Source organism: Lycium ferocissimum, chromosome 6, assembly GCF_029784015.1.
Source record: "Lycium ferocissimum isolate CSIRO_LF1 chromosome 6, AGI_CSIRO_Lferr_CH_V1, whole genome shotgun sequence".
NCBI classification, from domain to species: domain Eukaryota; kingdom Viridiplantae; phylum Streptophyta; class Magnoliopsida; order Solanales; family Solanaceae; genus Lycium; species Lycium ferocissimum.
The window spans coordinates 63,694,521-63,707,110 of NC_081347.1; the positions used below are offsets into that span (position 1 = coordinate 63,694,521).

General features: G+C 30.6%; 1 protein-coding gene across 1 annotated transcript; it reads left to right on the forward strand.

Annotated features, from left to right (window-relative positions):
- The first annotated feature begins 5,093 nt into the window (after positions 1–5,093).
- LOC132060009 (probable peroxygenase 5) lies at positions 5,094–11,169 on the forward strand. The gene is made up of 7 exons (XM_059452858.1): positions 5,094–5,260; positions 5,387–5,482; positions 5,919–6,004; positions 8,728–8,822; positions 9,840–9,965; positions 10,694–10,837; positions 10,952–11,169. Exons 1-7 carry the CDS (start codon positions 5,230–5,232, stop codon positions 10,995–10,997), a joined length of 624 nt encoding a protein of 207 aa, XP_059308841.1. The 5' UTR covers positions 5,094–5,229; the 3' UTR covers positions 10,998–11,169.
- Positions 11,170–12,590: the final 1,421 nt, after the last annotated feature.

Genomic DNA, 12,590 nt, shown 5'->3' on the forward strand with positions numbered 1-12,590 from the left:
GTATCGAACACTTAGCCGATTCTATAGGATTTCAAGTGCTTTACTATTAGCCATATTGAGATGATCATATCTCCTTGATCCGATCTATGATTGGCTTGGTCCTTATATCGTTAGAAAGGTATTTCTACATACTATAACTTTCATTAAGGGTACTTTCCCAAATTTCAAACTGATCAAGGAGTTATCGCTGCCCGAAGTAGGCGTATCAACCATTTTCGCAAAACGTTCAAACCTTCAGTTTTTCCGCTAAAACTCTAATGCTATGAGTCTAAACTTAGTTCCAAGATGCAGGGTGTTACATAACATATGGAACATATATTAATAAAATAAAGACTTGGGAAAGACAATATCCTTTAAACAATAAGATTATATGTTGTATTATCCCAAAAGGAATCAAATATTTGATAAAAATCTTTCCACTTTTCAATATGTTCGTAGAAAAGTACCATGTGGGTCTATTTAAAAATAATTTGATATTAATAAAATAACAAGGCCAAATAAAAAATGAATAAGTAAGATATATAATACAAATACCCAAAAGAATATTACCTCTTAGTCCACAAATGTCAACAGCAAAAGAAATAAATTAGTATTTTAAAAAATGGGAAGAAATAGGATTGAGTTCCTAGTAGCAATAGGATTAAGTATTACCAATTAAGAATGCTCTTCGAGATGTTTAGGTTTTAGGAGTATAAATATTAATTGGCTTAATGATATCAACTCCAACAATTACCATTTGACATAATACTTTGGAATTATCTTCGTATAGACACATTTGTGTTTCATCGTCTATTGAGCACGTCTTGAAATACTCGATGAATGTTGTTCTTCACCAATAGTCTAATGCTCTAATACATTAAAAACTTTGCCTTTTTTTCTTGTAGTACACGCATTTAAGATATTTCATCAAAATTTACATATTTAGTTATTTAACAAAAGTTAAAAACAATTTTTTGTCATGAAAATTAAAATTGACTTTGGGGTATAAATATTTTACCTTAGTATTCATCAAAGGAATGTTACTAAAATTAACAGAAAAGGGTCAAAAATATCATCGAACTATCGAAAATAGATCACATTTACCCTTCGTTAAGTTTTGGAATTAATTTTACCCCTGCCGTCTAATTTTGGCACCACATATACTGTTATATTTAACAGACCTCCACAGAATCTGCCAACATGGAAGAAATAATGACGTGGCCGCCAACGTGCCACCTAATTTCGATAATTCAAGGTAAACTGAAAGCCTTTGCGACATACACCTACAAATAATTTTTTTTATTGCAGGTTAACAAAATGTAAATAGCTTATAGTTAGATTTTTGTTGTCAAAAACCTCATTAAACAGATATAAAGATAGAGATTCATCTTTTCAACGAAATTAGTAGATACAAAGATAAAGATTATATAGCCAAGTTTTTTAACCGAATCTCTTTAACGAAATTAGTAGATACAAAGATGAAGATTATATAGCCAAGTTTTTTAACCTTAAAAAATACCTTCAGACGACTATTACATTTTCCAAAGCAAATTACATCACCGTCTATAAATTTCTATAATGTTATTGTTCTTTTCTTCATGTATCCGTTTTGTCTTTTAGGATTTTATAGGTTTAAGAAGTATGTTGAATAACGTTCTTTTAGGTTTTTAGGTTTGAGAATTATTTTCCAAAAGAAATAGGATTAGAAAAGCAAGATAAGCTAGTTACGTTACCTCATAAAAAACTTTAAACAAATCTGTGCATAGCATATGTGAACAATAATACAATAGCAACCTATTTTGCCAAAGAAGATAGAAGTCCACTGTAAAAATTGAGAAACTCTATCAAACTTGTTGAGATAAAACCACAGCCGCCTATTTTCCTGTGCAAGATCAGACCCAAAACACAATTATACCACATAATTTATATCATAAGCAATAAACAAGCAAAAAGTGAAGGGAAAAGAGTCTTAGCCATGAATGAGATCTCATGTACTATAAGGAAAAGAAGTTACCAGTGATCAAATTTTATCAGATATGCCCAAAGGGACACCACCGATTCAATCTCTAACAAAGAGATGTCCTGCCATGAAAATTAAACAGTCAAAGTTGTCAAAGTTAAAATCTGAAATTTGCAATGGGAGAGAACTAAATAAGGTCTAATTCTTGTTTCCCGCAAACAAAGTCAAATCCATAAGGAATTGCCAATAATTGGGTTGTTAAGGATATCACAATGCTAGTAATATTAGAACTCTATGTTGTGTAAGGAATTAATATCTTACCAATCGAAAAGAGAGGATCCCAATTTTACATGAATCATTATACCTTCAAAATTCTAATATAAAACAGTTTTGAATTACAAATATTACAATTTTGTCTAACAATTGCTTCCGTAAAGAAATTATTTAGTTTTAGAAGGGTATAAAAGTCGTTCAATATTTGAAGGATATTTTGGTCAACCAAAATTTATATTCATGCTTTTATAATAATATAGATAGATAGATAGATATAGATATAGATAGACAGATGTAGATAACTTATGTGATTAGGATTCAATATGTATCATGATACCACTCGTTTGTTTGAGGGAAGTTTGATGTAAGATTCTTGTCGCCTTCTCCTGCTTCTTGAGACTTATGCTCTTGATGTGGGAAACCCCAATACATCGATAGTCCCTTAAATTTTTCGGTAAATTTCATTTAGGTCCTCAAACTACGGTCCGTTCTAATTGAACATTTGAACACATGATAAAGTATTCATATTAGTCACTTTCGACTCAAATTATAGAAAGGCCTTTGTGGATGTTCTCAAGTGTCCATTACGTAGATAAGTTAACCACATAAATGTGTCACCTCCTTTAATTATGCATTTCAATCTTAGCTAGAACAAGGTTGAGGTTTTACGGCTTTTTAAGGCTAATGTGTATAATTTAAGGAGATAACATATTTATGTGGTTAATGTATTTGTATAACGACACTTGAGAAAACAGGCAGACGCTTTTCTAAAACATGAGCCGAAAGTGTCTTATGGGGACATTTTGTTATGTGTTCAGGTGCTCAATCGAACAAGCTGTAATTTGAATCTAAATAAAATTACTGGCAAGTTTAAAGGTATGTAGATGTATTCGGCCTTTACCATTGGTATACGTAGTGCATTCAAACTCATGTCCTAGTTGCCAATAAAGTAGATAAAAATTATGGAAGATCAAGATTTAAATTTTGATTAAAATAAAAAATCTTAAGTAATTTCTTTTCATCTGTTCAAATGTTAGCGGATAAAGTTATCTGATACGAGTATTAATGGGAGGTAGCAAATAATTGGTAAAATTAATGAGGCGCTTACAAGTTGCCCAAACACTCTAATGCCCGTGCTAATGGGAGGTAGCAAGTGTGCATAAAATAATTGAGGTGCACTCAAACTAACGTTATAAAAAAGAGGATTTATCAAGGTACACATATAAATACCAGAAATACATGAACAATCGAGATGATTAGTAAACCAAACTATGCCAAAATACATTAAGCAATGCGATCATTCTAGACTCTACATTTACAAGTCCTTACTCCTCAGCAACGTTCGTTATTGCTTCTTCGAAGTTTCCTGTAAAGCTAAAGACAAAGGAAAGGAAAACAGAAGCACAAATGCGTTATTTCTTCATAAAGCAAATAATGTTTTGTTGTTGCTTTATTAGAATGATGCTTTTACTTTCACGCTAAATAAATACTTAGTTGCTTTTGTGATTCGTTGCTTCAACGTTTTCAAACTAATATTTTAGGCAGTTAATTAACGATGAGTCCACCGAAAAACATAAATAAAGAAAGAAAGAAAAGAGAAAAAGAAGCATCCAGCTGAATTATTGAAGTATAATGTTAACTACTTTTTATGATCATTTACACTATTTAGTGTATAAAAAAAATAATACTCTTATCCACAATAAGTGAGATTAAAGACTTGAAAAAGAGTCTAAAGACTTGAAAAAGAGTCTCTATTTATTGTAATATTTTTTACACTATCACGTCTTTTAGCATAACTTTAAGTAAGTGTATATATAACATGTTGGATTACAAGTTATTTTTATCATGAAATAGATTCTTGGACTATCATGATAAATACTACTAACCAAATGAGAATGTAAAAGAAAAGAACTAGATCACTGCAAAATGCAATGAATTAAGCTACAAATAAAAAATGCAAAAGATTAATAAAAAAAAAAGATAGAGAAACAGGTAAGAAAGAGATGAAAATAAAATTAATTAAGTCAATAAAGAAAGATTCCAAATTCCAGATGTGAAAGTGAAAAAAGACATTGGTTGCATTGCTGTGCCGTACTTTAGAATTTCCAGAACAGCATAGAATTTCCTAATTCCTACTTTGTTAGATCGATTAATTCGAAATTCACATTATCGCATGAAATGAGATAAAACGTTTCGTACCAAGAAAGTCTCATTGTGTCTCTCACTTTTTTTTGTTTTTTTTGTTTAACCATTCGAAATATGAAGTTTAGCAGCTTGGTTAATTTGAATTGACGTGTGGGATAAAATGATTTTTATTAAAAAATTCTCTATGTGTCTGCCATTTTTTTTTTGGTTTAATTGTTCGGAATTTGAAGATTAGTAGTTTGATCAATTCGATTCCGCGCATGGGGTAAAGTGATTTCTATCAAAAAGAATTCTCAGTATGTTTGTTTGTTTGTATGTTTTTTTTTTTTTTTTTTTTTTTTTTGGTTTAACCATTCGAATTGAAGGTTAGTAGCTTGACTAATTTAAATTCGCACGGGGTAAAGAGTTTTTTATTAGTGTATTTTTTTTTTTGATTTAATCACTTTAGATCTAAAGTTTATTAGCTTGATTAATCTGAATTCACGCGAACACTTAGTTGGGTAAAGCGCCCCTATTCTCATTGCATCTGCCACCTATTTTTTTTTCTTCCGGTTAACTATTCAAAGCTGAAGTTTCGACTAATCTGAATTTTCACTTGCACACTAGACTAGGTAAAGCACTTTGTATCAAGAGTTTCGGTTCTCATAGCGGATGCCACCTACGTGTACACCCGAGCAACACATGCGTGTATTTTTTTTTATTTGGTCTTTTGGTAAGTATATAAATACTTCTCCTGTGAATCTTAGTAATCCACAAGGAGTTAGATAAAACCCAATTACTTCTATATATATACTTCCTTTATTCCTTTCATTCCAATCTTTCTATCATATTCTTCTAATTTTCTCTGTTCATTATATTCTAAGATTTTAAACATGGCTTCCTGCAACAACATACATCAAGAGGGTATGCAGCTCTTATTCCCCCCCCCCCCCTTTTTTTTTTCTTGTTATTCTCATGTTAAATGTTTTGTAGTTTTTGTAATTTGAGAACTTGAGGAGTTATAATTTGTGTAATTAATTTGATATGCAGGAATTGAGAAGAGAGAGCCAACCCCTCTAGAAAAGCATGTTATGTTCTTTGATATCGACAAGAATGGAATTATTTACCCTTGGGAAACTTATCAAGGTTTTAATTTCTATCTCAATATTTTCCTTTCATTTTGCTTTCACATATATGTAGTTTAAGCAGGGCAGGAGCTACAACCATCGGATGATGGTCAGTTAAATATCTTTATCCAAGAATTATACTGTGTATATAGGTCAAATATTACTTTATATACTACATAGTAGATTTTGAAACATCCTTGAACACTATTAATGAAAGTCCTGGGCAACGATGGCCAAGAGATCAATTAAATTCTAATTCATAACATTCTGAAGTGAATATATTGTGATCTCTTGACCATTGTTTGTTTTTCTTCCTTCTTCATTTCATTACAAGTTAATATTCAATTTTCATCTCTAAATATTAGGAGTATAATTTCGCACTTCACTTTAATTAAATTATATATGTATAATCGTCCTTTTTTTTTGGTTGATAAATCCTTTCTTTGAATTACCAGGTTTCCGGAAAATTGGATGTGGTATTTTTCTTTCCATTTTTGCATCCTTCTTCATTAATTTTGGCCTCAGCCGAAACACTCGACCTGTAAGTCTCTCTAGCTCTTTCTTTATATGATTCTTTTTTTTTTCTCCACGATTCATTTGAGTTTGTAGATTCACACATTTGAATATGAACATATTATTATTTAATAAGCGGTCTCATTTATATTCTCATTTTGAATATCGTAAGAGAAATAAAACAAAAATATTATAGTGAAAGTCTTAAGGTAGGTAACAACTGTATTGAATATGATGACATACAATAGAAAAAATAAAGTGAAAAGAAAAATGGAAATATTTTACTTTGTTTCCCTAATAACTCGGATTTTTTTTTCCTTTTGCATGAATGAGTGGGTAATAAGAATGACAATGATCAGCAATGGAAGGCGAAGATTAAGGACCCTATGATGATTTTTAAAAAAAATTGCCTAAATTAATATATATGTTCATGTGTAACTAGGGGAGTTACGCACTTTTCGGTTTAGCTTCATTAACTATATTCACAGTTTTTCTGATCTAGGAACCAGATCTTAGGACTAATTCAATTTTTAAAGCTATAAGTCCCACATGTGTATACATATTAATAGTATGTTTTCAGTTCTTTTTACTTCTCTAATTTGTGCATGACTCGAGAGAATATTTAGGTCTCATTTATATTCTCATAATATCGTAAGAGAACTAAACCAAAAATATTATACTGAAAGACTAAGGTAGGTAACAACTGTATTAATGAATATGACATATAATAGAAGAACTAAACTGAAAAGATAAATAGAAATATTTTACTTGCCTCCCTAATAACTTGAAGATAATTTTTTTTTTTTTGAATGATTGAGTGGGTAATAAGAATGACAATGATCAATAATGGAAGGCGAAGATTAAGACCTTATGATGATTTTAAATATTGTCTAAATTATACATATGTTCATGTGCAGCTAGGCGAGTTACGCACTTCCCGGTCTAACTTCACTAACTGTAATATTGTATTTACACCTTTCCAAATCTCGGAATCAAATTTAGGACAAATTCAATTTCCAAACCTATATGTCCCACACGTATAATATATGTTAGTCGTATATTTCCAGTTTTTTTTTTTTTTTCATCTTTGTACATGACTCGAGAGAATATTTATTCGGAGATCAATGGTTGTGAGAAGCCCCCTTGATTTTTTTGATAGGTTATTTTTAATGGGAGTATATTACATATGTGAAAATTTACAAAAATTTCACTAAATATTAAAATTTTAAATCATAATTTTGAAAATACAATGAAGTCAGTATTTAAAATTTTAAAGATCAATTTCATCAACTCAAAATCATGAATTCACCTTCGATCTTAATGTTGGATAAGATCGAAATGCATTTCATGGTATCAATATATTATTATTTCCTAAAAGCTTTTGTAGTAGTAGTTTGCTTCGTTAGATATGGACCCTGATATTGCCAAAGTGGAGAAATAAAATAACCGTTTTTATAGACTTCATGGTATTCCGAACTTAGAAAAATGCTTTAGAACATAACACGTACAAATCCAAAAATGATTCCATCTCCTTTTGTTTAATAAATTCACTTTCCTACTTTTTATCTCCAACAAGTTGTGCGCAACCAGGCAGTTGTGTTCACATGTAAATACACTAAACTTCACCTGATTTCATGTCGTATTAACACTTCACATATCATTAGAAAAATTATTAAAATACTTTACATGTCAGAAAGCATATCGTGCATGCATGTATTTGATCGATCACGTCTTTAATTAATTCTTTTGCATTTTTATTTTAATTTGTTTTATGCGTAATTAATTTCTAATCCTAGACCAAGCTTCTTGCATAGTTTAAGCACCTCTTACAAAATATTTTAGTCACAGAAGAAGTAAATAATTAATCTATATACTACTGTACTAGTGTAATTTAACTTTTTCTAGTACATCATTTAACATTTGTTTTCAAAGTTGTTAAGTAATTCATACTCCCTGTCAGTTTATAAGATCTATTTTTTTTTTAATCTATTAAAAAAATGACTTAATTAGCATTCTTTGTAATGTGGACTTGTTTGGCTTTGTGCCTAGACAACTTGAGTTATATAAAAGTAAAAGAGGTCCACTATTCCTGGTTCCCCTGTAATTAGTCCACAAAAATCCTCAGTTAGAATGAGATTTAGAAAAATAACATAGAAAAAATACCATCTTATAGCAAGAGTAATTAATCGTTATATTTTCACGGTCAATCTATTCACTAGTCTTGATAATATTTTTCATTATTGTTCACTAATAAATTAACTAATTAAACTCATATTTCTATAATCAATTCAATTCCCCGATTTAGTTGGGAGCAAACACCTACGGAAAGATTGCTTAATCTATGAAAATTAAAGATCGCTTTGATTTATCCATGGTTTGTTTAATTATTCCTTATTCCTATAGATTTCGAAATAATTTAATTGAAACTTTTCATTTTACTCTAAATGATAAATTTTTATAGCAAAACCAAGGTTATGGTATATATTTAAGATACATTAAAATTTTTATAGTTACATAAATATTATAGTAGTATATTTATGACACGATTAATTAATTAATGTTTGGCTAAAAATACTTTTCGGCATCATTCCATTTCGAGAATTCACAGAAATACTCGGATGGTGCCACAATCTGTTGGACGTTACAACAATGTGTTGAGCTTTCATGGATGTTAATTTTCTTGTAGAAAATAGACGGAGGGAAGTAACTGATAACTAATTAATTACAACTGTATCATGTGGACTAATACAGGGGAAATGGCCTTCTTTGCTCTTTCCAATTGAAGTGAAGAACATCAAATTTGCCAAGCATGGCAGTGACAGTGGTGTCTACGACAGTGAAGGAAGGTACGCATTTCATGCCTCCTTTATTTTTATTTTTTTTGTGAGCGAGAAATTCATCTAGAACCAACCCCTTAATTTTTTGGTTCCCAATTCGGTATTCACATTGGGCTCGATTATATCTGCATTCGCTTCGGGAAATTCCACATTAGGGAGCAAAGCGTACCCTAACAAAGGTGACTCCGTACCTGGGGGATTCGATAGAACCAACCCCTTAAGGTATAAGTGTAGCCTTCAAAACTTGGGGATAATGAACCTGTTCCTTTGTCCTCCTCCACTTAAATATTAGGCAGGGCTTAGTTCGTTTTGTCGCAGACTCCAACCGGTAATTTAAATCACAAGTCTTTCAAGCTTTGTCAATTGAACTAAGCCATGCCGACTTTGGTCTCATGCTTCCCACCCCATTAGAACCATCCCATCGACTCCCTGCCTAGCGGCGGAATCAGAAATTTTATGCGGGAATTCAAAAAAGTACTAGAATGTCGTACCTCGGATGTGAATAGGGGCACATCCTGTTAGTAAGCTATGGGTTGATTTGAATCCATAGATTTTGGCTAAGGCCCTGTCTATGTGTTAAAAAAGTCACCAAATATATATATAAGTAATAGATTCTAAACACAGTAAATTTGATGAAGGCGTGGTAAACTTATGAGTCTAAACTCATAAAGTTTAAATCCTAGATCTGTCTAAGAATGTGAACCGATAACGTAAAGCAAATTTTGAACTCTTTTGCCAATACAATATAATTTTCTCTTAAGCGAAGGGGAATCTATAGTTATAGCCAAAAAAATATCATTTTCACCCTACTTATATGAGTATAATTTTTCAAAGAGGAGATTTTCTACTCTGCCCCTACCTTATTGCTAAGAGTTTAAGTTTCATCAACTGACGCGTAAAAAGTATCTATACAATCAAAATCAGACTGAACACGTGAATTATTTACATCGTTAGTGAATAAAACTTGTACGTTTTTGTTGATAATGTTTAACATTAGAACTGAAAATGTGTCTTCCCATTTTGAAGGTTTGTTCAGGAAAAATTCGAAGAGATATTCAAGAAACATGCACATTCAAATGGAAACGCCTTGACAGGCCAGGAATTGGATGAAATGCTAAAGGCAAACAGGGAACCGAAGGACCATAAGGGACGGTAATACAATTTTCTCTATCCTAAATATTGGAGTTTATCAGTAAACTATTGTTAGTAATCCCTCTAATCCCAAATATTAGTCCTTTTACCAATTGGGCTTATTTTAAAATATTTTATACTTGAGGAAAAAAAGAAACATTTATTACTTCCCTTATTTTAATTTATGTGACGTAGTTTGAATTTGCACGGAGTTTAAGAAAAAAATAATCGACTTCTGAAACTTGTTGGCGAAAACATCCCATAGCGTACGTCTTTGTGTGACTATAAGACTTTTAAAAACTATAGCTTACACATACCAGACCATTAATTTGTGTGGTCATAAAACCTTCTTATTAGGGGTAAAATGAAAAGCTTAATGCTAATTGTTTCCGAATATATATATATATATATATATATATATATATATATATATTCCTTTTAGAGTGCATTAAAAAAAATAGTGTGTCATTTAAACTAGAAGGAGGGACTACACACTTTTTTTGTTGTTGCAGATTCATCCTTATTGTTGGCTAGAATTTTTAGTGGAATACTAATTGAGATGTTTAAGAGAGTCATAAAGGATAATTTAGATAAATAATCTTATAATTAAAACTATTAAATATTTTTTTATTTAAATTAAGCGGTATGTAAGAATCTTAAAACATATAATCTAATTATTATTGTTGTTGTTGTTGTTGGGTTCATGAAGCAAGTAAAAATATACTAATAAGGTGGATTATGTTATGCAGTATCGCTGCTTTGTCAGAGTGGAAGGCACTATACTTTCTTTGCAAAGACAAGCATGGATTGCTTGGAAAAGAAACAGTTAGAGGTGTTTATGATGGTAGCTTATTTGAACAAATGGCAAAGGAGCACCAATCCAGGAAGAAAAAGTAATTAAATTATCTTCATCGTTTAATTAATTCCTAATTGTTTCTCATCAATTATGTTTTGCAATTGATTTCTCTTTTTTTTTTCTTTTTTTTTTCCTTATACAATTTTAATAGCATTCCAGAATTATATCAAGTTCATAAGAATGGGGATCTCTTGTAATCCTAGCCACAATGTACAGTTAAGTACATCTGTTATGTATGGATTACTGATAGCTGGAATCTGGTGGATTTTCTCTATATTCGTAATTTGTAGTTGTGAGTTAATTCTTTGTACTGATCTGTGGAAGTGATTTTCTCTCATTATATGGCAGTTTAATTGTGGTTTTTTTTTTTTTTTTTTTTTTTTTTTTTGTGTGTGTTTATCTGATTAAATTGTCATCTTTCCTTTTCTTTTTTGGTCACCTTCCGAATATGGAATGCCTACATCTAGCATGCCTAAAATGATCCTGGTAATAGCAAGTACTACTTTACAGGAATACATATACGTATTTAATCTTGAAAATCTAAGAGAAAAGATAAATATCCAGCTAGAAAGAAAAGGAGAGTACAGCGACACTTTGAGATTAACTAAAACCATAGAAGAAGAGATTTAAGGTACAGTATATTATAATAACTTTTTCATGAAGAGTTTAAGACCGTGAATGTATATCGCTTTAGGGGTCTTAAATGTGTCGGGATCGAAATAACAGGGCGTCATGCGGAAGCTAATAATTGCAAATCTTTAACGATGATAAATCAGACAACAAAGAAAACTACACTAATTAAGACGCATAAAACTTTGATATTATTTGGTCCATTGACGTACATAAAAGCTAATATAAAAGGAAGCATAAAAACTATTGAGAGAAAAATCTCTCCTAAAAAGACTCCTTTACAGACTACGTTGTGAATGCTACTGTGTTGACTATGAAAAGAAAGGATGTCCTATTTATAAAAGTCCAAAACTTTTCCTCAAAGAAAATGATATATATGGTAGAATCCTTTCCACAAATATAACCTTTTCCAATAAGAAAAAACCTATTTGAAGTAAAATAAAATTATGGTAAAATTTAAATAAAGTAGGAAATTCAGGGTAAACCCTAACAAAATGAGTGTATTGAGTTGAATTTGGGAGGATAAAAATACACTGATCATTAAATCGCCTATAGATTATTTTGACTAAGACTTGTTGGGTTTAAATAAACTAATTAACAATGGATCATAGCTGACTTGCCCTAAGTCTTCAAATTTTAATTTATTTGTTTGTTATCTTATAATTTATCTTATTAGCAAACAAAACTAATTAAATGAGAGTATGTACACACATATAACGTAAAGATATGCACAATTTTTTCTCTACTGTTTTAATCCCAATCTCTCGTAAATGTCACCACTTCATTAACCATTTGACTATACTAACTTCTTGTTCACAAATTTTTTCCTCATATGAAGAGGATAAATATAATATATATCGAATAAAGTCCATAGTGTGGATAATGTATGCTTAGGCTGTTGAATTTCTTTCTTAATCCATTTTTTATGTTCCAACTGAAGCTTGATTTAATCTATCTGATCTTCCAATGATATGTGCTTAGGCTGCCAAGATTTGAAAGGAAAAATTATAGTCAAATACCATTCAACCATCTAGTTTACAGAATATGTACACAGTGTATAGGTAATGTATAATTTAAAATACTAAATATACATATACTATACATAAATATACATATACTATTCATATATTATACATACCTATACACAACATATACAGTCA